Source organism: Gymnodraco acuticeps, unplaced genomic scaffold (assembly GCF_902827175.1).
Source record: "Gymnodraco acuticeps unplaced genomic scaffold, fGymAcu1.1, whole genome shotgun sequence".
Lineage (NCBI taxonomy): Eukaryota > Metazoa > Chordata > Actinopteri > Perciformes > Bathydraconidae > Gymnodraco > Gymnodraco acuticeps.
Genome location: NW_022989944.1, coordinates 293,177 through 318,258, shown reverse-complemented (window position 1 = coordinate 318,258; position 25,082 = coordinate 293,177). Strand labels below are relative to the sequence as shown.

Genomic DNA, 25,082 nt, shown 5'->3' with positions numbered 1-25,082 from the left:
CAAACACTCACAGCCGAAGTAAAAACAATAAGTGTGGCTTAATATTGAGTAAGAAAAAGGTTGATAACGCTGTGAGAATGGGTCTGCGGAGAGCATTTCTCCGCGATCCCAACTTAGTAGTCCGAAAAACGTTTACCATTTAAATAGTCGTGGTAGATACCTTGTTTGTTTTAAACATCATAAATACACAAACAACAATGAATACTTACAGGTTGTGTACCCGAATCTCCCGCTGGTCCAAACAAAGTAGGAACAGCATCATTCTTCAGTGCCCTACGCTGTACATATCCGGCATGAATCGCTGAAAGGTTTTGGGAAGCTTTGTTTCGTGAAATGCTGGCAGAGGGTGTGGCCTCTGGGTATTCACACGTCACAGTACCCAGGAAGTAAACAATGGAAAATGAGAAATCTCCAACGAGGCGTTTTGGGGAGGTCTTTTCTGTGTTAGAGTTTTACTCGCTACAGGGTGTACTTTGAGGGTTTGTGACTCTGCAGACCGTTTACATGCAGAAAACCTTCATAACACACAAGGGGACGGGTAATAACCAGAAAAGCATGACATGGGACCTTTAACAGAAAAAAACATTTATTTTTACACCATTCTCTTATGCCCCGGCCACACGAGGACGAAAACGGCCGTTTGCGTTACTGTTTAGTGTCATAGACCATTCGGCCATACGAGGACGACCGAATACGGCACTAAACGACTGAGGAAACGATAACGGGTCCCAAGGTGGATAGAACGGCATACGCAACGCTCTGGGGGGTCAAACGGCTCCGTGTGTGCGCCCTATACGAACATTTTCTGATAGTGATTGCGCAATAGCAATAGCCCCGCCTCTCCCCACCTCTTCTGCTCACCTCCGCTTACCCCGCGCCATTGCTGATGTGTTTCGCCACCAATAACAACAACAACAATGGCGGATCGCAGAGTTGCTATCGTGCTCCGGACGCTACTGACCATGCTACAGTTCTTTGTGCAACATCTACAGCAGACTTACACATCCGGGGGGGATCTTACTCGCTGCTTTTGTGGATATGGACTGCAGCTTCAGCGATCATTTTCTGATAATGATTGCGCAATAGCCCCGCCTCTCCCCACCTCTGCTGCTCACCCCCGCGTCAAAGTAAACTGCACACTGAATTCAGATTATTTATCTTTCTCTCGATATGGACATAAACGCGAGAGAAGTCTAATCTGACAGGACGGAGACACCTCTCAAACTACCTAAACTAGTTATAAATATGTTTATTTTTTACTGTCGGCCGGGTCACTCATTACTGGATCAGCTGCTGCATGAGACAGACACTGACGCTGTCCAAAGAGAGGGTGGAAAAAGAGAGGCTCCGTGTATTTTTATTATTATATTATATAGAGTCGTTATTAATTTGTTTTAAAGGTCAATAAATAACAAAGAACACCTTTGACCGGCATTTTTATAATTTTGTCGGAAGGTTTAAACTTTAATACACGTTGACTGGCGAAAAACTCTGCCCGATTCCCTCGGTCCCCACCGCGGAGAATAAACAGAAGGGCAACCATGACAACCATGCTTCTTCGCTGCTTTTGTGGAGGAAGTTACAGCGCCACGTACAGGCTCCTGCATATGTACTGCAGCTTCTCCAGCGGTTGGAGCTAAACGGAGCGGTCTCGTGTGGGCATACACTATCCGGATAACTATTGCGTGTGGACGGAAGCTTGTTTGCGTTAATCCTATGCGTTTAGCCGTTTTCGTCCTCGTGTGCCGGGGTCTTAAATAAAAATATAGATTCAAAAGATAATGGTGTGATTCTTTTTAAATCCCATCTGTCCAAACAGCATTATTTTATTTATTACAAATAATGTTATTACATGTTTTTTCTTTTGTGCTCCGTACTGGGATTTAAACCAGTGACCATCCAGTCCTACAAGAACTCCTTCAGCCCCCTTCCCCCCCCCCCCTATCTCCATGTTCATGTTTCTTCACTTTGCTCACTTTGCCTCTCCGCTTTTTTAATGCATCCACTTTCCTTCAAACCTGTCCGTTCTGATATTTTGTCAAATTTGATTTCCTACATTTCCCAAAAATACCTTTTGACAGCTAACACAGAGAGTGCATTCATCTGCTGCTGCAGCTTCATGCATGTTAGCGGACCGGACGTTAGCTTTCCCCTCTACTCTGAACAATAGTTTTTGCACGGTTGAAAAACTGCTCCTCCGCAATGGGTTGTGTGTGTCAGTGTAAAGCGATGTGTCTAGACAGAAGATATTGCTCCTGGATTATAAGAGCTGACACTGTAACCTAATATTTACTCTTCATATTAGATTGCCGAAAGAGGCCCAGTCACATTTATTCATTCACCCAGTGATATAAGAGCAGAGTCCACCATAAAATGGTAAAAAGCTATTTGTTCAAATGTTTGCACGATGACATTTAAAACGCTGGGACTGCAGTAACAACGTCCACCTTTGTCCATTTCACATTTTCTCATCTGGATTTAGAAAGACTTTCAGCACATCACCTTAACATTAGCTGAAGGATGTGATATATCATGTTCATGCTTGTGTTTTAATGCTGGTTTTACACACTTTCGTAGTCTATCTTTATCCTGAAAATGTATTTCGTAAAGGCAGTATAGCGAGTAAACTCCCAATTAGTTAGTTAATGTTCTTAGTTTTACCCCTCATCACTTTGACGCGTCCCAAGATAGAGGCTGTACCAAAGTTAAAGGGGATCTATCAAGCAAAATGCACTTTGTGATTTCTTTTATACATAAATATGTGTCCTCGGTGCGTCGGGGAACTCACGCAGCGTCAGAAAATAAAACCCTCTCTCTTTTCCTCCGTACCCACATCTTTTAAAAACAGGGGTACAACGAGCGGATACAGATTTGCTGCCGATCTGATGTCAAATCGGCAGCGGACCCACAGAAAATTGCTATCAGAAACAATGCCTGACGTGTTGTGGACGTAATCTCGTCTTTGTTTACATTAGCAAGCCTCGCTAACACTCAGAGCTAACCTGTACTGGAAAGCACATGTGTTTAAAAAGCAGGAAATAAAAAAGGAACTCACCTTGTGATAAACCTGCAAGAGAAAAAGCATTTGAGCTCCATACTGTTTCAGAAATAATCTTTGATGTGGTTTAAACAGGATGGCATTTTATCACAACAGAATTTAACTTTATCTCCGGTAGAATTCTGATCAGGCATTAGCTCCGCCTCCTTTTTTTTTTTTTTTTAAAGCCAAGGACCCAAAATCCCCGTTTCTCTAACAGGGCTTCAAAAGAGGGGTGTGAGCAGTATGAGGCATGGCTACAATGGTTGATCTGTTTGGTATTTTGAAAAAAACACTTCACAGACATGTTTTGTATAGGTATGGCCCTACAATATACGTTTCCAATATAGCATGATAGGTCCACTTTAAGTTTCACAATGTTTAATAAAGGAAATAAAACAAAAAATAACTCAAGTACAACCACATGGCCATTAAATGTGTGCGGTGTGAACAAATAATCATAATAATATAAATAATGAACAAATGATAAAGAAGCATTGTGGCTCCAACAGGCGGTGAACTGATCACAGGCCTTCTTGCGCGTACATTTAGTTATCATCACAAGGTAATAAAAACAAAAGAAAAGAAACAATGACCAATTAAATGAGAGATATATCTGACTCACATGTTTGATAAATGCCAAAATTGAATATAAAAGTAGAGTTATATTGTTGAATCTCAATATATATCAATATACCTTTTGTGCACTACTTTGTATTTTATATTTTATTATATATGTTGCGTTGTTGGAGGAGCTCAGATCAGAAGAATTGAATTGCCATTTCTACACTGTAGCTTTATGACAATAAAACCTTTGAACCTTGAACCTTAGAAACCACACCATATATTTTGAAAGTCTCCAGGTTTCCCCTTAAAGTTGTTAAGATATTTTCATTGGGTATACGATATAACACTCATCTTGTTTTGTTTTTAAAGCAAGCAACACATTTAACCCAGACGAAAGGTTTTAAGGACATATTTTATTAAATGGAGGAACGATGTTTGAATAACGGACGCTTCCTGTTTTCCATCCTCCCCTCTCTAGGTGGTGTTGAAGAACGCTCACATGGCCGTCGGCTCCTTGACGATCAACGAGGAGAGGTCGGAGGTCATCGACTTCTCCGTCCCCTTCATCGAGACGGGCATCAGCGTCATGGTCTCCAGGAGCAACGGCACCGTGTCGCCCTCCGCCTTCTTAGGTAAGGAGCACAGATCATTGTATTTAAAAAAAAAAAAAACGTTTTATAAATGTTTAATTCTTTTAAACAACATAGTTGCCATACCTTACACAAACTTGAAATTAAATTAAAACAAGAATAATTGCGTAGTAGCAACATTATCCTAAAGAGATCATTGTATTTAAAAAAAAAAAAACGCTGAGTCTTGTCGTCTTTTTAGAAGATGCTAGGAACAATTTGCTTAATATGTCCTCTTTAATGTTGTATTGTTTTGTAATCGTACTGTTAAATGTATCATAGGTCCAATTTATAGTCACTTTATATATTATATATTAAAAGTTTTTAGCTTGTATTGTCAAAATTATACTTGTACTGTCTGTTTTGTGTGATTGCACCATCGGGAATGCTTGGAATTTCGCTGAACTCTGTGTAGTGACAATAAAAGGAATCTAATATAATCTAATCTTTAAATACAATACTTGATCGACATTCATCCACTGGCAAACATTATCGTTATAATATCGATATTAAAGGTGGGGTAGGTAAGTTTGAGAAACCGGCTCGAGATACACTTGTTGTTATATTCCATGGAATGCTCTTAACATCCCGATAGCAATGAATATATTAAGTGCTTTGACAAAAAATCCATAAAAAAAATTCGTCTCTGGAAGCCGTGGCGCTGTAAAAAGCACGACCAATCATCTGAGCCAGCCCGGCTAAAGTAACTGGATGGCCTACCTGCCTGTCAGCCTTCCATCTGTGCACAAACTTATCTCGTGCCCTCATTGGTCATGTGCGCGTTCGTGTGTGTTGGAGGAGGGGCTTTATAAGGAAGTGGCAGATTTTTTCCGGCTGTGTATTTCCAAATTCTAGCGCACTCGAGCTGGTTTCTCCAAAATTACCTACCCCACCTTTAAACATATTGAAAAACTAATTTTTCATGCATAAAGATGAAAATATCCTTAGTTTGTTGTAATTCATGCATTAAGGAGTTAATAAATCAAAAAGATATTGTAATTATTTATATAGGCTTTTTCTGTCAAAAATGTCCGGGGTCGGTCAGGGGGTACTTGGCTGAGAAAATGTTTCAAATGGGTTACATTACTGAAAAAAGTTTGCTGGCACGTATAGTGACCATAAGGCCCACTATAATACAGGAAGACATGTTGGCAGCCTTCTATGTTTTTACATTGTGTTGTATCATACTCCCATAAAGAGAATTATTAACATAAATACAATAATGGATACAAAAATATACATTTTATATAGAATAGACGGTCATTTCCAACAAATAAACTCAGCATAATTACTTATAAAGAGGTGTGAACAGTACCTAAATGTAAAATGACAATATAAGGGGATTGAATTAAATCAAATTGTACATTAAATACCCCCCGAAAAATCTTGTTTCGTCCACGTACATCATTTTGTTTAACGGCAATTTGTGATATATGCAAAACTTTGGGGATTTAGTTTTGCCATTGTTTGAGTTTGATGTAACTGTTGTCTCGCTGCTGACAGACTGCAGAGCCATATGCAATCCTGTGGGTCGCTTTAGGTCCTCGTGCATTTTTACACCTTCGGAAGTTGAACTAAAAGTGATTTAGTGATTACAGCCAAGTTTTAATGCATGTGTGTGACGAGGAGGCAGACTGGAGTGCATGATAATGATGCTAACTGTTTATTTATTCTGCCTCTCGCTCCCTGCCCTCTCATATCTCCCACTCCTACTCCATTTCTCTCTTTCTCTTCCTCAATTTACATATCTCTCTTGCCCTCTCCCTCCCTCGCTTCCTGTTCTCTGACGCCCTCGCCTTTTCTCCCTCTTCCTCCCTCCATCGTCTCTTCCCCTTCTTCTTCTTCCTCCTTTTCCCCTCCTCTCTTCTTCCCTCCTTCCCTCCTTCCCTCCCTTCCTCCCTCCTCCTCTCGCCCTCCAGAGCCCTTCAGTGCGGATGTGTGGGTGATGATGTTCGTGATGCTGTTGCTGGTGTCAGCAATGGCTGTGTTTATATTCGAGTACTTCAGCCCCGTGGGCTACAACCACTGTCTGGCTGACGGCAGAGGTGAGAGTCTACAACACACACACACACACACACACACACACACACACACACACACACACACACACACACACACACACACACACACACACACACACACACACACACACACACACACACACACACACAGACACATGTTGGGAGGATGCATATGTTTGAGGATATAGATGTAAATACATGCAGACATTCTCTCTTCCAGCTCTGCTGCCTCCACCCTCGCTCACCGGTTGTTTTTTTAGCAGCAGATGGAGGGCACGCTCAGGTTGAATTCACCAGGGAAATTATGCATTTGCAACATGTGCTAAAAGTGACGTACTTTAGAGTTAAAGTTAGACTTTTAAGCACTCTGAAATCAATGTGTTTAGCAGGAAGTAGGCAGGTAAAGCTTTCCACATTATCTACATGACAGCCAGCTGAAAAAGTGAGTGTATCTGCCAAGGCATATTGTTGAAACGGAACAAAGGAAAGCAAAGGTTAATCTTCAGATGGGCGGACTGCCATCTGTGTGTTCTGGAGAATCACAGACCGGCCGGTAGTCCAGGGCGGGTGACGGTCGCACACATGGATTTATTTAGTTTCCTTTCATTCGACACCATCATCTCAGAATCAGAATTTCGTCTAGCAAAAGTAAGATAGAGACAACAAACACTCTTAGATGAGAGGCATGCACATAATATTTAACATTTCAATTCAAAATTATTACAATTTACCAAGTACACGTTCCAGTAGAAGAAGTAGCAGCAGCAGTATTTATAAAATCAATGAAGTGTAACATGTAGAATGTAGTGTGGTAGAAGATACAGGAGTAACATTATTACTCACAGTATAAATTGTCAAACTAAGAACCAGCCAGTAATAATAAGTTTAAGTTGCACACTGAGAGGCAACAGCTCTAATGCAAAGAGTGCAAAATATATGTTTACAGGCCAAGTAAATTCATCTTTTATAATATTATGATTAATGGCGAATTTGATTAATTAACCAATTATTAATGGATTCATTACAGGTTGAGACGTTGCGACACCGCTCCCGCTTATTATTCCATGTGTAGCGCTGCCAATGTTTAAGAAGGAAAAACAACATGGTCAGTTAACACGGCCTTAGAAATGCATTTTTTACAAGCTCATGTCCACTGTCAGTCCCTTTTGGCACTACAACTGTGCACAGATGTAAACTGTGGCCGGGTGTGCGTAAAATACTCTGCGTGATGGCGATGCACATCTCACAGGCATCTCATCAACATGTGTCCCCACTTCTCCATGTCTCTTCTACATCAACATGTGTCCCCTCTTCTTCATGTCTCTTCTACATCAACATGTGTCCCCTCTTCTTCATGTCTCTTCTACATAAACACGTGTCCCCTCTTCTCCATGTCTCTTCTACATCAACATGTGTCCCCTCTTCTTCATGTCTCTTCTACATCAACATGTGTCCCCTCTTCTTCATGTCTCTTCTACATCAACACGTGTCCCCTCTTTTTCATGTCTCTTCTACATCAACACGTGTCCCCTCTTCGTCATGTCTCTTCTTCATCACCATGTGTCCCCTCTTCTCCATGTCTCTTCTACATCAACATATGTCCCCTCTTCTTCATGTCTCTTCTACATCAACATGTGTCCCCTCTTCTCCATGTCTCTTCTACATCAACATGTGTCCCCTCTTCTTCATGTCTCTTCTACATCAACATGTGTCCCCTCTTCTTCATGTCTCTTCTACATCAACATGTGTCCCCTCTTCTTCGTGTCTCTTCTACATCAACATGTGTCCCCTCTTCTTCATGTCTCTTCTACATCAACATGTGTCCCCTCTTCTTCATGTCTCTTCTACATCAACATGTGTCCCCTCTTCTTCATGTCTCTTCTACATCAACATGTGTCCCCTCTTCTTCATGTCTCTTTTACATCAACATGTGTCCCCTCTTCTTCATGTCTCTTCTACATCAACACGTGTCCCCTCTTCTTCATGTCTCTTCTACATCAACACGTGTCCCCTCTTCTTCATGTCTCTTCTACATCAACATGTGTCCCCTCTTCTCCATGTCTCCTCTACATCAACATGTGTCCCCTCTTCTTCATGTCTCTTCTACATCAACATGTGTCCCCTCTTCTCCATGTCTCTTCTACATCAACATGTGTCCCCTCTTCTTCATGTCTCTTCTACATCAACACGTGTCCCCTCTTCTCCATGTCTCTTCTACATCAACATGTGTCCCCTCTTCTTCATGTCTCTTCTACATCAACATGTGTCCCCTCTTCTTCATGTCTCTTCTACATCAACACGTGTCCCCTCTTTTTCATGTCTCTTCTACATCAACACGTGTCCCCTCTTCGTCATGTCTCTTCTTCATCACCATGTGTCCCCTCTTCTCCATGTCTCTTCTACATCAACATATGTCCCCTCTTCTTCATGTCTCTTCTACATCAACATGTGTCCCCTCTTCTCCATGTCTCTTCTACATCAACATGTGTCCCCTCTTCTTCATGTCTCTTCTACATCAACATGTGTCCCCTCTTCTTCATGTCTCTTCTACATCAACATGTGTCCCCTCTTCTTCGTGTCTCTTCTACATCAACATGTGTCCCCTCTTCTTCATGTCTCTTCTACATCAACATGTGTCCCCTCTTCTTCATGTCTCTTCTACATCAACATGTGTCCCCTCTTCTTCATGTCTCTTCTACATCAACATGTGTCCCCTCTTCTTCATGTCTCTTTTACATCAACATGTGTCCCCTCTTCTTCATGTCTCTTCTACATCAACACGTGTCCCCTCTTCTTCATGTCTCTTCTACATCAAACACGTGTCCCCTCTTCTTCATGTCTCTTCTACATCAACATGTGTCCCCTCTTCTCCATGTCTCCTCTACATCAACATGTGTCCCCTCTTCTTCATGTCTCTTCTACATCAACATGTGTCCCCTCTTCTCCATGTCTCTTCTACATCAACATGTGTCCCCTCTTCTCCATGTCTCCTCTACATCAACATGTGTCCCCTCTTCTCCATGTCTCTTCTACATCAACATGTGTCCCCTCTTCTCCATGTCTCCTCTACATCAACATGTGTCCCCTCTTCTTCATGTCTCTTCTACATCAACATGTGTCCCCTCTTCTCCATGTCTCCTCTACATCAACATGTGTCCCCTCTTCTTCATGTCTCTTCTACATCAACATGTGTCCCCTCTTCTCCATGTCTCTTCTACATCAACATGTGTCCCCTCTTCTCCATGTCTCCTCTACATCAACATGTGTCCCCTCTTCTCCATGTCTCTTCTACATCAACATGTGTCCCCTCTTCTCCATGTCTCCTCTACATCAACATGTGTCCCCTCTTCTCCATGTCTCTTCTACATCAACATGTGTCCCCTCTTCTCCATGTCTCCTCTACATCAACATGTGTCCCCTCTTCTTCATGTCTCTTCTACATCAACACGTGTCCCCTCTTCTTCATGTCTCTTCTACATCAACACGTGTCCCCTCTTCTTCATGTCTCTTCTACATCAACATGTGTCCCCTCTTCTCCATGTCTCCTCTACATCAACATGTGTCCCCTCTTCTTCATGTCTCTTCTACATCAACATGTGTCCCCTCTTCTCCATGTCTCTTCTACATCAACATGTGTCCCCTCTTCTTCATGTCTCTTCTACATCAACATGTGTCCCCTCTTCTCCATGTCTCCTCTACATCAACATGTGTCCCCTCTTCTCCATGTCTCTTCTACATCAACATGTGTCCCCTCTTCTCCATGTCTCCTCTACATCAACATGTGTCCCCTCTTCTTCATGTCTCTTCTACATCAACACGTGTCCCCTCTTCTTCATGTCTCTTCTACATCAACACGTGTCCCCTCTTCTTCATGTCTCTTCTACATCAACATGTGTCCCCTCTTCTTCATGTCTCTTCTACATCAACATGTGTCCCCTCTTCTTCATGTCTCTTCTACATCAACATGTGTCCCCTCTGTGTAAAGAGACTCTGAAAGTTTCAGGAACAAAGATTCTCTCTCTTTTTGTCCTGATCCATTTCTATAAAAACCTGTCTGAAAATGAGCTGATCAGATTTTGGCCACTTTATGATGTCATAACGATGTTTTGTCTTGTGTAACCATTAGCCAATCAGCAACCAAGGTAACCCCCCCCCCCCCCCTTATCACCTGAATCTCCTCCTAGAGCACCATTGTGTTCTTTGTAACCAAATCTCTCTCAGAGGGGCGTGGGGAGGGGCTCCTTATTTTCATCTAAAGTAACAGACAGAGAATCAGCACTTTTGAAACAGGGCTGAAACAGAGGGGATTATGGGTAATGCTGCAATGATCTGCTTGGTGTTTCAGCCAATCAGAGACAGGCTCTGGATATATCTGAGACCTGTGATATATTGATGAAAAACAGTATAATAGGGGACCTTTAAATAAGTAGAGAATCGTCTTTCCACCGCTGCAAACCAGCAGCTCTGCAGGTAAACGCTTCCTGTCTGTAACATCTCCACTGCAGATGTACAAATTGTCTTTCTGTGCACAAAGACGCACAATCGCACTGCGGGCCGCCTCCACATATAGACCAGCCGTCCTCACTGACCCGTGACTTCATCCTCTCCTCCTCCTCCTCCTCCATGCTGCTCTCTTTTTAAATCATGTACAGTACAGGTGTGTTGAAATGCATTTGCATTAATTTCCATATTTCCCAAATTCACGTGTCGCCGGCTCTGACAGCAAGAGGCTAGCTTTGTGTTAGATCTCCCCGCCCCAAGCCAGAAAGATAAGAAACAACAAAAAACAAAAAATCAATGTCTTCCCACAACTCTCTCTCTGATGTGGCTATATTTAGACAATGGCTTCTTTTTCTTCACCCTTCATCATTTTCTGGAGAAGATGTACTCCTCCCTAAAGCTGTTATTTTCTCGTTGTATCTGCTCGTTGCGCGCTGGGAGTTTGGTATCATGAAGAGTGCAGATCGAAGTCTTGGACTCAAAGGATTCAAAACTGAAAAAAAAGTATCAATGGCCCGACTGCAGATTTGTAAAAGTCGCTGCCCGATTCATTTAACCAACTTTTCTCTTTTGCAAACTTCACAAAGGAAGATTTTTTTTGGCACGATAGAGTCGGTTTGTCCGTTAACAAAAGCTCCATGCAACAATACACACCCACACACACTCGCACACACACGTTCTCTCTCTCACGCTCACACACACCCACACAAACATTATGAACCAACTGCTGATCACAGAATAATGGCTGGAACAAAACCGTCTTCTGCCAGCTCCGAGATGAATTGAACAATACATTCTCTAATTTATCCCCAAAAGATCTATTATAACACTTTGGTGATATCCTGATGTAAGTGACTTCAAATTACAAGAGTCTGAAGCAATGCCAGCAGCTCTGTGAGGCTGTGCTAAATGCTAACATGCACACAAAGATGCAACCATGATGATGTTTAGCTTGTTAGCATGCTAACGTGTGCTAAATGGGACCTAAAATAAAGCTAAGGCTACTGGGAATGTCATTAGTTCTGCCGTGATGTTCATAAACCAAAGTATCTGACAAATGTTACCTGATTTTGGCACTAAAACAGAAGTTTAGTGTTCACAAAGTTATTAAAATCCCTCCTGATGGGGACACGAATGACTGCAAAACGCTCAGGTTTTTTGCTAATCTCTTTAACACTTCTCACACTCAACGACGGCCATCTTGCCTACGTAACAGAAGTTGCAATACCATATGAGAATGCTGTTGCTCTAGGACACAGCACTATACACATTTCTGTGGTTATCTTACCACTATTCTTGTGTCGAAAATAAGCCACTGTTGCCTTTATCGCGGTTAGTTGATTAGTATGTGATGATTTCCCACCGTTAACAATAGCTAACTCTAGCTAGCTAACCAGCTAACTAACAGTGGTGATCATCACTTCCTCTCAGGGTTCAGCCGCCATGAGCGATTTGAGACAACGCTAAGCAGTCAACATTTCACACTCTGAGCAAGCGTTAACAATGAATGACATCAAAGTCAAAGTCAATCTTTCAGTTTGTGTGTACAGACAGACAGAGAGATGGAAATACCGTTTCCCACAATCCCGAATACAAAAATGTATACAAATATGTATAAAATATGTATATCCTATCAACTGAAACATTCATACATATGCACACATTAAGATAAAAACAGAACAATCAATATATCCACTTCAATATCTTTGGGAATGTACATTAGTGCAAGATTGTCCATAGCAGCGTAAAAAGTGTCTGGTGCTGGAATTGAGTGGCATGGCAGAGTTGTTTGGAAAGAAGACACATCAACAGGTTCCAAACAGAATCAGCTAAAGACCCAACGGTAAAACCAGACCAACTGCGTTTCTCTCGCTCTGGTCTGAAAGCGATTTGTTCCGTCACGTCTTCTTAAACCGTGTCTTTGTTTCTTCTCTCAGAGCCTCACGGTCCGTCCTTCACCATCGGTAAGGCCATCTGGCTGCTGTGGGGTCTCGTGTTCAACAACTCCGTGCCCGTGCAGAACCCCAAAGGCACCACCAGTAAGATCATGGTGTCAGTGTGGGCCTTCTTCGCCGTCATCTTCCTCGCCTCCTACACTGCCAACCTGGCCGCCTTCATGATCCAGGAGGAGTACGTGGACCAGGTGACCGGCCTCTCCGACAAAAAGGTAACACGGATATATTTTGTCTTTTTGTTTGTCGTTTGCTTTGTGTGTTTATTTAAATGTATGAACATACATGGTACATAGCTCACATGGTCCAGCATACAGAAAGAGGAAGGTCAGGCTACAAAACATGTTAGTTAAGTGTTCCTGGTTAAAAGAAAACATAAGGTGTAAGATTACCAATCAGACACTACAGCGATCATAACATAATACAACAAATTGATCAGAATAATTGTTATGTTTTTATTGTTCATGTTTTTGTGTCTATTACGAGAACGTGTATACTTATCTAATTTACTCTGTGTTCCATTTATTTCTTTAGTTGTTTTCTTTCATTCAGTCTGGTTGAAATGTGCACTGTTGCATCTACAGTATGTATTTGACTGCTAAATGACATTCTATATGTTAGAGCAGTGCTTCTCTAACTTTTTTCAGTCATGTACCCCCTGACCGACCCCGAACATTTTTGATCGAAAAAGCCTATACAAATAATTCCAATATAGTGATGTTCCCTCAGTGTGTGATGTATTAACTCCGTCATGCATGCATTACAACAAACTAAGGATATTTTCATTTTATGCATGAAAAAAACAACATAACGGAAAAAAAATTAAACTGATTTTTCCAAGGAGTTTTTCAACTGAAGTAATATCTGTTTAACAAACCAATGAACAAAATGATATATTATGCAAAACTATAAAATACAATACACAAATTTGACATGTTTATATGAGGAGCACCTTGGTGGTTCTAGGAATATTTTATATAAAATTGTGTTTTCTATTTAATTTATTGTACTAAGATTATTTTTGTAATCATGCATGGTATTTTTTTAATTAACTTTTTTTAATTTTTTTAAATCTCACGTACCCCCATACAGTACCCCAACGTACCCCTAGGGGTCCGCGTACCCTCATTTGATAATCACTGTGTTAGAGTGTACATGTGTAAATATTTGTCATTTCAAACAACCCCTATGTACTTTTTCATTTTTATTCAATTTTACTAATTTTGTTCAGTATTTAATTTTTCATTTTCGGGTCTCTAAAAATATATTATTTGCAAAACTGTACTTTTAATATAATGTGACCCCAAATAAAAGCCTAACCCTGGTCTTCACGTCGTCCTTTAACTTTAATTGACCACGCTTCGTTTTCCTCCTTTAGTTCCAGAGTCCAAACGACTTCTCGCCTCCGTTCCGGTTCGGCACCGTCCCAAACGGCAGCACGGAGAGGAACATCAGGAACAACTATCCGGAGATGCACGCATACATGACCAAGTTTCATCAGAAGAACGTCAACGAAGCTCTGGGGAGTCTGAAGGCCGGGTGAGAAACCACACACTGACGAGGCTTTGAGTTTCATTTGTAAAAGCAGATTTTGAGATTTTGATTTTAAATAAGGTTTGAAACTAAAGTCACTCTTTAACAAAGTGGTGACTATCATTTGGAGATAGATGTATTGATAGGTAAATGACATTACATTACATGTCACTTGTTAGACGCTTTTATCCAAAGCGACTTAGTTATACTTACTTACACAATACTGTGGAGCAATTTGGGGTGAAGTGTCTTGCCCAGGGACACAACGACATGCTGACTGCAGTGGGACTCGAACTTGCTATCTGATTCGAAGATCAGCGCACTTACTCACTGAGCCACAGCCTCCCGAAATGCTTCAGGCATATTGAAATGTCTTCTGTCCGGAGTTAATTATGTTGAAACATGCACTTTAAATAAAAATGATGTTTTACATTTACGTAAGAAAACATTTGATTAATTTGAATTATAATATGATTTTAATTTTCCAATCTTAAGTTATACAAAGTGCAATATTTGGTTAATAGATAAGTATGTGTTAAAAATACCATTTTGAATGAATCCCTGACCTACAAAGTGTATTCGACATACCATAATCATTAAATAATATTTACCAATGATAATGAAAATAATAATTAATACTTTTTTTATAATTTCTCCAATTAAAGTTTCAGCAAAAATAATTGCAATACATTTTATTTTATTTAATATTTGTGATGGAAATAATTTAAAAAATAATATAATACAATTATGTATTAAATAATAACTATGTTTTATAACTTTTTGGTTATTATTATTATTTTAAATTATTATTATTATACATTTTTATAAACAAGGACCAGGCATAAAAACACATTCATCTCAAAAGGAGGAGAGATAATTGATGCCAGCTTTAGTAATTAGCTAATTTCCATCAATGCTAAAGTCAGCTTTCTTCCTAGTTTCTTGTAAAACATGTTATTTCTTTTTCTGAACATCTCCAATATAACTTCTCCTCCCCCTCTTCACTTTCCATCAAGCGTTGCTTTTCTCCCGGTCTGTGTGCCAGCTCATGCCTTTGGCAAACGCAGAGGAAGTCTATTACGCTTATCAGCAGCTTAGTGCTGTTTAGCAGGTTAATTGGACTGTTGTAGCCGCGATGTGTGACTCCTCAGTGCTAATTAATTGTAACCTACCTCTCTCTTTCTCTCCCTCCCTCTCTCTCTCTCTCTGCTTTTCATTAGCAAACTAGACGCTTTCATTTACGACGCGGCCGTGCTGAACTACATGGCCGGTCGGGATGAGGGCTGTAAGCTGGTGACCATCGGCAGCGGATACATCTTCGCCACCACGGGGTACGGCATCGCCATCCAGAAGGAGTCGCTTTGGAAGAGGCACGTCGACCTGGCCATCCTGATGCTCTTTGGAGACGGTGAGCCTGTTTTATTAAAAAATATTGGTTGCCGTTAGAGATGGCAAAAGTACACACATCCTTTACTCAAGAAGAAGTACAGATACTCGTGTTTAAAAATACTCTGGTAAAAGTAGAAGTACAGACTAAACTTCTTTACTCAAGTCAAAGTAAAGAGGCTTTGAAATGTACTTCAGTAAAAAGTACCCATAACTAGCAGCTGTTTTAAAGAGTACCTGACCTCCCTTTATATTAATAGAACAATAATGTCATTGTTAGCTAATGAATGTTTCCATGCTGAACAACGGCAACATGACAACGTTTTCATTGGTCCCTCTTCTTTAGAGAAGACCAGGAAATGATGGATACACGGATCGTGTTCAAATCAATAGGCTGTAAATAATATGACTCTAAATAATAATGATCACGCCACCAAACACACATTCAAACTAAAGGAACCAGCTGTTTGGAAAATGTGAGAAGTAGAAAGTACAGGTACTTGGGTTCAACATGTAAGAAGTAGAAAGTACAGGTATTTGTGTTCAACATGTAAGAAGTAGAAAGTTCAGGTATTTGTGTTCAACATGTAAGAAGTAGAAAGTACAGGTATTTGTGTTCAACATGTAAGAAGTAGAAAGTACAGGTATTTGTGTTCAACATGTAAGAAGTAGAAAGTACAGGTATTAGTGTTCAACATGTAAGAAGTAGAAAGTACAGGTATTTGGGTTCAACATGTAAGAAGTAGAAAGTTCAGGTATTTGGGTTCAACATGTAAGAAGTAGAAAGTACAGGTATTTGTGTTCAACAGGTAAGAAGTAGAAAGTTCAGGTATTTGGGTTCAACATGTAAGAAGTAGAAAGTACAGGTATTTGAGTTCAACATGTAAGAAGTAGAAAGTACAGGTATTTGTGTTCAACATGTAAGAAGTAGAAAGTTCAGGTATTTGTGTTCAACATGTAAGAAGTAGAAAGTTCAGGTATTTGTGTTCAACATGTAAGAAGTAGAAAGTTCAGGTATTTGTGTTCAACATGTAAGAAGTAGAAAGTACAGGTATTTGGGTTCAACATGTAAGAAGTAGAAAGTTCAGGTATTTGTGTTCAACATGTAAGAAGTAGAAAGTTCAGGTATTTGTGTTCAACATGTAAGAAGTAGAAAGTTCAGGTATTTGTGTTCAACATGTAAGAAGTAGAAAGTTCAGGTATTTGTGTTCAACATGTAAGAAGTAGAAAGTACAGGTATTAGTGTTCAAAATGTAAGAAGTAGAAAGTACAGGTATTTGTGTTCAACATGTAAGAAGTAGAAAGCACAGGTATTTGAGTTCAACATGTAAGAAGTAGAAAGTACAGGTATTTGTGTTCAACATGTAAGAAGTAGAAAGCACAGGTATTTGTGTTCAACATGTAAGAAGTAGAAAGTACAGGTATTAGTGTTCAAAATGTAAGAAGTAGAAAGTACAGGTATTTGTGTTCAACATGTAAGAAGTAGAAAGTACAGGTATTTGAGTTCAACATGTAAGAAGTAGAAAGTACAGGTATTTGTGTTCAACATGTAAGAAGTAGAAAGTACAGGTATTTGGGTTCAAAATATAAGAAGTTAAAGTAAAAAGTGGTCAGAAAAATAAGTAGTGGAGTAAAGTACTGATACCAGAAACATGTACTTAAGTTCAGTAACAAAGTATTTGTACTATTTATGCACTCAGGAGGCAGAGAGTCTATCATGCATACGGCTGTGCTGATGTGATGAGTCTTTAGAGATAATAAGTGAAAGAAGCTCCGGTTAGTCACTGAGATAATGCAATATTTTCCTCGGGATGAAACAGAACATGACTCGTCTAAAGTGGCCTTAAAGCAAGAGTCAGAATCAGGGTTTCTTGATAGCACTTAGAGGAATTACGTTTTTAAACAAAGAGGAACAAATATAACTATTAAAACATTATTTATAAAACTACTGACATATTCTAACTGTGGTTTTATTTTACTAACTTTGCCAACTGTTTTGTTTCAGTTAGAAAAACATTTGGCTTCATTCACAAACATAGTCTGCGTCAGATTTCCGACATGTTGAAACTACATGACATAAATGTCGAACCAATGTACTCTTTGCAGCTCTTTGGAGACGGTGCGGCTGGTTCCAACGCTGTTTAAGATAAAAGAAAAAAAGGAAACATAGTTGAATGTCTTTAAACTTCTAGAAAACTGCAGGGAATCTTTTCTTAAAAGTGTGTGGCGGATGAGACCCAATGTACTCAACTAGCTACAAGTATGGCAAAAACCTGGCAAATTGCTTAAGAAAAGTCAGTTCATTTCAGTTATAGGAACATTTTGCTTCATTCTTTAAAAAAGAGTCTACAGTACGTCAGATTCATGACACGTATTCGTGAAAAGTGCTCTAGTAGGTCTTTGGGAATAACTTCTTAAGATGGTTGATGGATGAGATCCAATGTTCTCAACTACATACTTAACAAGATCATAGCAACATGGCTATAGCAAATTCTGATAAGGCGAGTCATAGGCAAATAGACGCATGGTCTAAACCCCTTTATTTGTAGGGAAAACTGAAAGTTATTGCACCCAAATTGCGGTAAATAACTGTTCATCGCACCATTAGATTGTGAGTATATGCAAAGCTACACTAATGGGGCTTTCACACCAACGCGGTTCCGGGGCCGGTTCAGAGCTAGAGCCTGAAAAGCACCGTTTTTTCCTGTTCACATCGCAGCGGAGCCGCCTCTAAGCTCCGGAATCCGGTTCGTTTCAAGCACCAAAAAATAATTGTCGGTCTAGAAGCAAGAACCGCATACGTCACACTTACGTCGGAGGGGGGCGAGATTAACCTGAGCTAACAGTTAAAGGCGAGTACGGCAAATACAAGTTGTAACAAGCAGTAGTGCTGAGCAAAGTGACTAGAAGGCAACCACACAGCGACGTAAACGGTGACGTCATGACGCAGCAGCGGCAGCACCAGCCGGGCTCTGGGCAGTGTGAACAAAACGGGGGCTGTAAAGAAAAACCGGTTCCGAACCAGAAAAGCTCTTGCACGGAGCTAGAACGGGAATCGCGTTGGTGTGAAAGCCCTATAAGAACTGTATAGTAGGTCGAAGTGGAACCAGGAAGTTGGTCTTTGAACGGTGTTATATGTTAGCAACAAACATCAATTCAACCATAATTTCCTCCAAACAAATTTGGCTAAACCTGGTTTGTTTATAATTTGTGATCTCGCTTAATTGACAGATCTCAACAGGTTATTAGAATGTTACATAAGCTTTAATAAAAACAATGGCCAAACCTAGAAAAATAAGTTATAATAAACAAGAATTACCATTTAAGAGCTAATACGAGGCGCTTGATCGTGCTTTGTGCTTTGAGCAAATCAGGCCTCAGAGCTGTCCTGTAGGGACAACACACTGTGGGTAATTTAAAAATACACTTATTTTAAGAACATCTACTCTAATCAGGGAAAAACAAGCTTCCAGACAGAAAGATTTGAGATGTTTTAGTCACCTATTTGTGATGAATACTGGTGGAAGGGGAAGAAAATAACAGTTCCTCTGAGGGACTTTCTGCGACCGTGATTGTGGTGATTAATTGTCTCTTTGAGTCAAATGCTCATGTAATTCCACTTTCATATATCCAGAGCAGACGGAAAAGGTAACACAGCGCAGCCAGGAATACAACTTGAGATGTAGCTCCACCCTGGGGGCCCGAAGCTTTATGATCACGCTTCCCTTTTTATGGGAGACTGTCCAAGCTCTCCGGGGCTTTTTCTTCAGAAACACTTCATTGCTGTCAGCGCGGAGCATTAATGAGTCGCACAACGAGTGGAGAAAGGAAGGGAATGTGTTACAAAACGGCCATTTCTAACCGGTGTAGTACATGCTAAAAAAACATACACAAGTCAATGTTTTAATGTTTTAGAGTCAACATGAGCTCGCAGGGTTGGGCAGAAAAAAACTGACATTTTCACATTTAGTTAAGAAAACAAAAAAATACACATTTTCACAAATATTGTTTTCTTCTCACATCTAGAAACTAAAGAAACTGACAAAAAAAGCTACTTTATCCATTGGATCCAAAAATATAGTATAATAATAATACTTTTGTCTTACTCTTAAATGTCCCATGCCATGCTTTTCTGGTTATCACCCGTCCCCTTGTGTTATGAAGGTTTTTCTGCATGTAAACGGTCTGCAGAGTCAAAACCCTCAAAGTACACCCTGTAGCGAGTAAAACTCTAACACAGAGAAGACCTGTCTATGCTGCCCCAGAACGCCTCGTTGGACATTTCTCTTTTTCCATTGTTTTCTTCCTGAGTATGGTGACGTGCCCATACCCAAATGGACCAATCTGTGGAGCTCCTCACACACTCACTCAGCCTTATCTTTTCTCAGCCGCGCTACTCCGCGGAGTTTCGCCGGCACACACCTTATCTTTTCTCAGCCTCAGCTCCGTGGATCTCCACTCACGTGTGTGTGCTCAGGCTGTGTTCCTCGGTGTCTCGCAGACCCCACGCAGCAACCAGGAAACAACACCAGTAAGCCAGCTCACACTGTCCGCTCCAGCAGCGAGCCCCGCAACGTCCCGCCAACACGGCACCCAGACCCTACGCAGCATTCTCATCTGTTTGTCATTACTAGTGTCATTTTCTGGTTGCACACACAACCAAACGCCATTGTAACACATAAACACTGATCTTCAGCTGTAACAGTGGTTGACTGATCAGAACAGAGAGGGCTCATAGGGAGGGGGGGGGGGCAAGAGCTCCAACAAGCCATGTAGGACAGAGAGTGAATACACATACTATACAGAGATGCTGTTTGAGAAACCAATGAGATTTTGGAACATTGAACAATTTAAATCTATTCTAGTAGACCTCAACAATGGAATTATGATCAGTAGAAATGGCCATGACATGGGACCTTTAACTCAAATGTAATAAAGAATATTTCACTTATACTTATAGTTAATTATTGTTTGTAATCTTGTTTGTAATACTTCATCGAAATTACATATCATCTTTTAATTCCTAACACTCAACTCTCGCTCAGTTAGTGTGTGTGTGTGTGTGTGTGTGTGTGTGTGTGTGTGTGTGTGTGTGTGTGTGTGTGTGTGTGTGTGTGTGTGTGTGTGTGTGTGTGTGTGTGTGTGTGTGTGTGTGTGTGTGTGTGTGTGTGTGTGTGTGTGTGTGTGTGTGTGTGTGTGTGTGTGTGTGTGTGTGTGTGTGTGTGTTTATTTGGGCTCAGCGTGTTGAGCATCCTGAACCCAGGGGCCTCTGGGCTGTTACAGTGCGTCCCAGTTAGGGTGCCAGCATCGCCCCTGGTGTATTTCAACACCGTGTGTGTGGTTTGGTGTGTGTGACTGTGTGCATGTTCAAATGTGAATATGGGTCAGGCTTCTGAAATAAGAGGGTGTGTGTGTGTGTGTGTGTGTGTGTGTGTGTGTGTGTGTGTGTGTGTGTGTGTGTGTGTGTGTGTGTGTGTGTGTGTGTGTGTGTGTGTGTGTGTGTGTGTGTGTGTGTGTGTGTGTGTGTGTGTGTGTGTGTGTGTGTGTGTGTGTGTGTGTGTGTGTGTGTGTGTGTGTGTGTGTGTGTGGTGTGTGTGTGTTAGAGAGATAAAGAGAGAGTAGTGAAGAGATTTGTGACAGGTTTATTTTTATCAACCTAGATACAGTTCAGTAACAGCGCTGTGTGTGTTTTTCAAAAAGGTATGTAACTTAAAATATTAGTTTAAATTTGATATATACTTTATTGATCCCAAATTGGGAAATAGTTTTGTTACAGCAGCTTGTTAACAATTCATTGATCATACCATATACAGAATAAGTTAGACCAACCTACTACTAAAAGATATAGAATATACACATAGGACACTATTGTACAAGTTGACATTTTTTTATTTAAAGGTTAATGCAACGAGGTGGAGTGTGAGAACAATATGTATACTTTATTAAGAGATATTGAAAGGGCAAAACAGCGTGGAAGCTGGTTTAAATGAAACGTTATGCTCATATTTGTATTTGCGTGTATGTTTCCATGCTTTAATGTTCAACAAGGTCTATTGTTTTCATACTGCCAGATAAAAGTGTCAACTAAATAACATGGAACAAGTGTGTGTGTGTGTGTGTGTGTGTGTGTGTGTGTGTGTGTGTGTGTGTGTGGTGTGTGTGTGTGTGTGTGTGTGTGTGTGTGTGTGTGTGTGTGTGTGGTGTGTGTGTGTGTGTGTGTGTGTGTGTGTGTGTGTGTGTGTGTGTTTGACTATGGGTTTGCTCGCCGTGGAAGTAGTCTCCCTGTCTCACCCCTCAGTCTCCCTGTCTCACCCCTCAGTCTCCCCTGTCTACCCTCAGTCTCCCTGTCTCACCCTCTCCCTGTCTCACCCCTCAGTCTCCCTGTCTCACCCCTCAGTCTCCCTGTCTCACCCCTCAGTCTCCCTGTCTCACCCCTCAGTCTCCCTGTCTCACCCCTCAGTCTCCCTGTCTCACCCCTCAGTCTCCCTGTCTCACCCCTCAGTCTCCCTGCCTCACCCCTCAGTCTCCCTGTCTACCCCTCAGTCTCCTGTCTCACCCCTCAGTCTCCCTGTCTCACCCCTCTCTCTCTCTGTCTCCCTGTCTCACCCCCCTCTCTCTCTCTGTCTCACCCCTCAGTCTCCCTGTCTCACCCCTCAGTCTCCCTGTCTCACCCCCTCAGTCTCCCTGTCTCACCCCTCTCAGGATCTCAATGTCACTCCACCGCGCCTCACCACGCTCTCCCTCCTGGTGGCCTAGAAGCACACCGGACTCACAAGGCGGTGCTAAAACCAGGGCTGCAAGGGAGTCTAAAAGTAAAACAGTTAGGGGAGTAGAAGTATCACGTATAATTAAATGGAAATACTTAGCAAAGTCCAATTATGTCAAAATAAGAGTTAAGTACGTTAGTTTAAATGTACTTTCAGCACTAGTTTATCAGCAGATATAAAGTAGTGGCTGCTGTGGGACTGTCTGTGTGTAAGAGTGTGTGTGGTATCTCTCGTTTACTTTTCTGTATGCTGTGTTGCTCCTCTCTGCTCAGAGGCCAGTCAGAGCTGACGTGCAGCGACACCGGCTGAATGTATGATTAATTAAGCGACGCCTGTTCTGCTCGCTCGGCTTTGATAGGGAACAGCTCGTGATGAAACAGAAGGTGACCCACAAAAGAGACCAGAAGCTCAGGGACCAGCATCCAACACACACACACACACACACACACACACACACACACACACACACACACACACACACACACACACACACACACACACACACACACACACACTCACACACACACACACACACACTCATACGTGCACAGGCATACAAATTAAGACTTGTTTCCTTACAGTTTGCATTGACGCCTAAAGCTGTAAAAAGACTCAATTATTTGCAGGAATGAGAGCAAAAAAAGATAATTAACATGTGACCAATGGCTTTATCTGTTCCTGTCTGCAGAACTGCAACATTCAAAGCCCCCCCCTCCTTTATCCCACCGTCTGCCCGCCATCTTCCCTCCTCTCTTCTTCTTCTGTTGCATCATATCTCCATCCCTCGTGTCCTCCAAATACACCATCCTGATGTTACATCACATCCTCCTTTATAGTTTCCCACCCTTTCTTTATTTCAATTCCTGACATGATCCTGTCTCACCTCCTTTAACCTGAAAAAGCATTATAACAAATATTCTCTAAATAACTTTTTTTAAAACAAATAAAATGAACAATATAAAAATCGCAAGTGTTACATCAATTACGTCAAAAACATGTTTAAAAATTAACATTTTCTGGATAAGTGGGACCATATTTGTACATCTGGTGGGCTGATTTTGACTAATTTTCGGTCAATTTCAACGTTTTAGGGGACTTAAAACTGCTAATATTCGTCTTTAAAATGTCAGAGTTTTATTCAACATCCTCAATAATCTCGAAAACCACTCAGAAATTGTCCAAATCGGTGAAGCCATTTGTTAGCTATTGTCTGCAGATGCACTTATGCTTGTTGTGAAAATATGAGGAAGTTAGCATCCGGCATGTTCTATGTGCTGGGGACCCGTACTATACATTTCTTACATAAAACTTTTGGGTACTCAACATTTCCGGGTTCACAATAGGACTCTATGAGCCGGCAAATAAGCAAATTATTATTATGTTTCAGGGTTTTGTCTAAACCGGGTAACTTTCAGCGTGCGCCCTCATACCAACATTTTTAAGTGATGCCAGAAAACAATATTTCTGTTCGTCAAAAACATTATAATTACTCCAAAAATGTATAAATTGTGTTAAATAGACTGTTAGACAGCTCTGTTTTTACGGAGCTCCCACGTTGTTGTTTGAGGCGCCATCTTGTTTACGGGCGTCATGTTCTCGCCAGAACTGATACATCTTATTTACAAAATCAGCGCCACAGTATTGCCCTCATACTATATTTTTCCAGATAAACCCCTGTGTTTATTGTAACTTCTTGTTACTCCTACACAAGTCTTAATCTTCTCTTATCCTCCAGGTGAGATGGAGGAGCTGGAGTCGCTCTGGCTGACGGGAATCTGCCACCACGAGAAGAACGAGGTGATGTCCAGTCAGCTGGATATTGACAACATGGCGGGTGTTTTCTACATGCTGGGCGCCGCCATGGCTCTGTCGCTCATCACCTTCATCTGCGAGCACTGGTTCTACTGGCAGCTGCGCTTCTGCTTCATGGGAACCTGCTCCGGACAGCCGGGCTTCGTCTTCTCCATCAGCAGGGTGAGGAAGGGAGGCTTGAGCTTCAATAATCAGGATCCATGTATTTATTATCCTCTCAAGACAGGAAGTAGTCATCCCATACAGAGCATCAACTAGTTCCTGAACAGTGTCCTTCACATGCTGATATACAAGAGAGGGAGTTACACAGTCACAAGATGGAGGAATAGAAAGCAGTATTCAATGTTTACTTCAGATTAGCTGAGACCCACGTAAGCAATAAACATGACAGTCATATGTCTATCTCCCTAGGGGCTGTGTCATCATGTTTAATCGTTGAACATAGCTATCGTATGTTCAACACAGTGTCTCATGAGCTTCTTCTATGCAATCATACATCTGGCTACGTACACAGCTACGTAGGGCCTTTGTTATCATGTGTACTCTGATATTAGAAGAGTACATTCAGTATTTTCCCAACAGGGAGGAAAAGGGCTCAGACACGATAAAGTTCCAGAAATGATTCATTTTCAAGATTCAAGGCTTTTCTTGTCATTCGTACATTGCTACAGTGTAGTTATGTCGATGTAAATCTTAGGTCCCAAGCTCCTCCAACAGGGAGTGGAGGTACTGGGGGAGGAAAAGGGCTTAGACATGATAATAATAATGATAGTATAATAATAATAACTTAGATTTATATAGCGCCTTTCAGGGGACCCAAGGTCGCTTTACAGAACAAACTGTCAAGACCTCGGCACAAACTGATGAACCCAAATGCA

The 25,082-nt window shown here is 41.2% G+C and overlaps 1 protein-coding gene across 6 annotated transcripts in view; it reads left to right on the top strand.

Moving 5' to 3' along the window:
- The window catches only part of LOC117542502 (glutamate receptor ionotropic, NMDA 2B), a 221,566-nt gene that overhangs the window by 179,973 nt on the left and 16,511 nt on the right, over positions 1-25,082 (top strand). For all 6 annotated transcript variants that reach the window (XM_034210217.1, XM_034210216.1, XM_034210211.1 and 3 more), the window contains exons 11-16: positions 4,083-4,236; positions 6,153-6,278; positions 12,692-12,921; positions 14,085-14,245; positions 15,460-15,647; positions 24,128-24,366. In XM_034210217.1, coding sequence (XP_034066108.1) covers positions 4,083-4,236; positions 6,153-6,278; positions 12,692-12,921; positions 14,085-14,245; positions 15,460-15,647; positions 24,128-24,366 — 1,098 coding nt within the window. The remainder of the gene's footprint in view (positions 1-4,082; positions 4,237-6,152; positions 6,279-12,691; positions 12,922-14,084; positions 14,246-15,459; positions 15,648-24,127; positions 24,367-25,082) is intronic.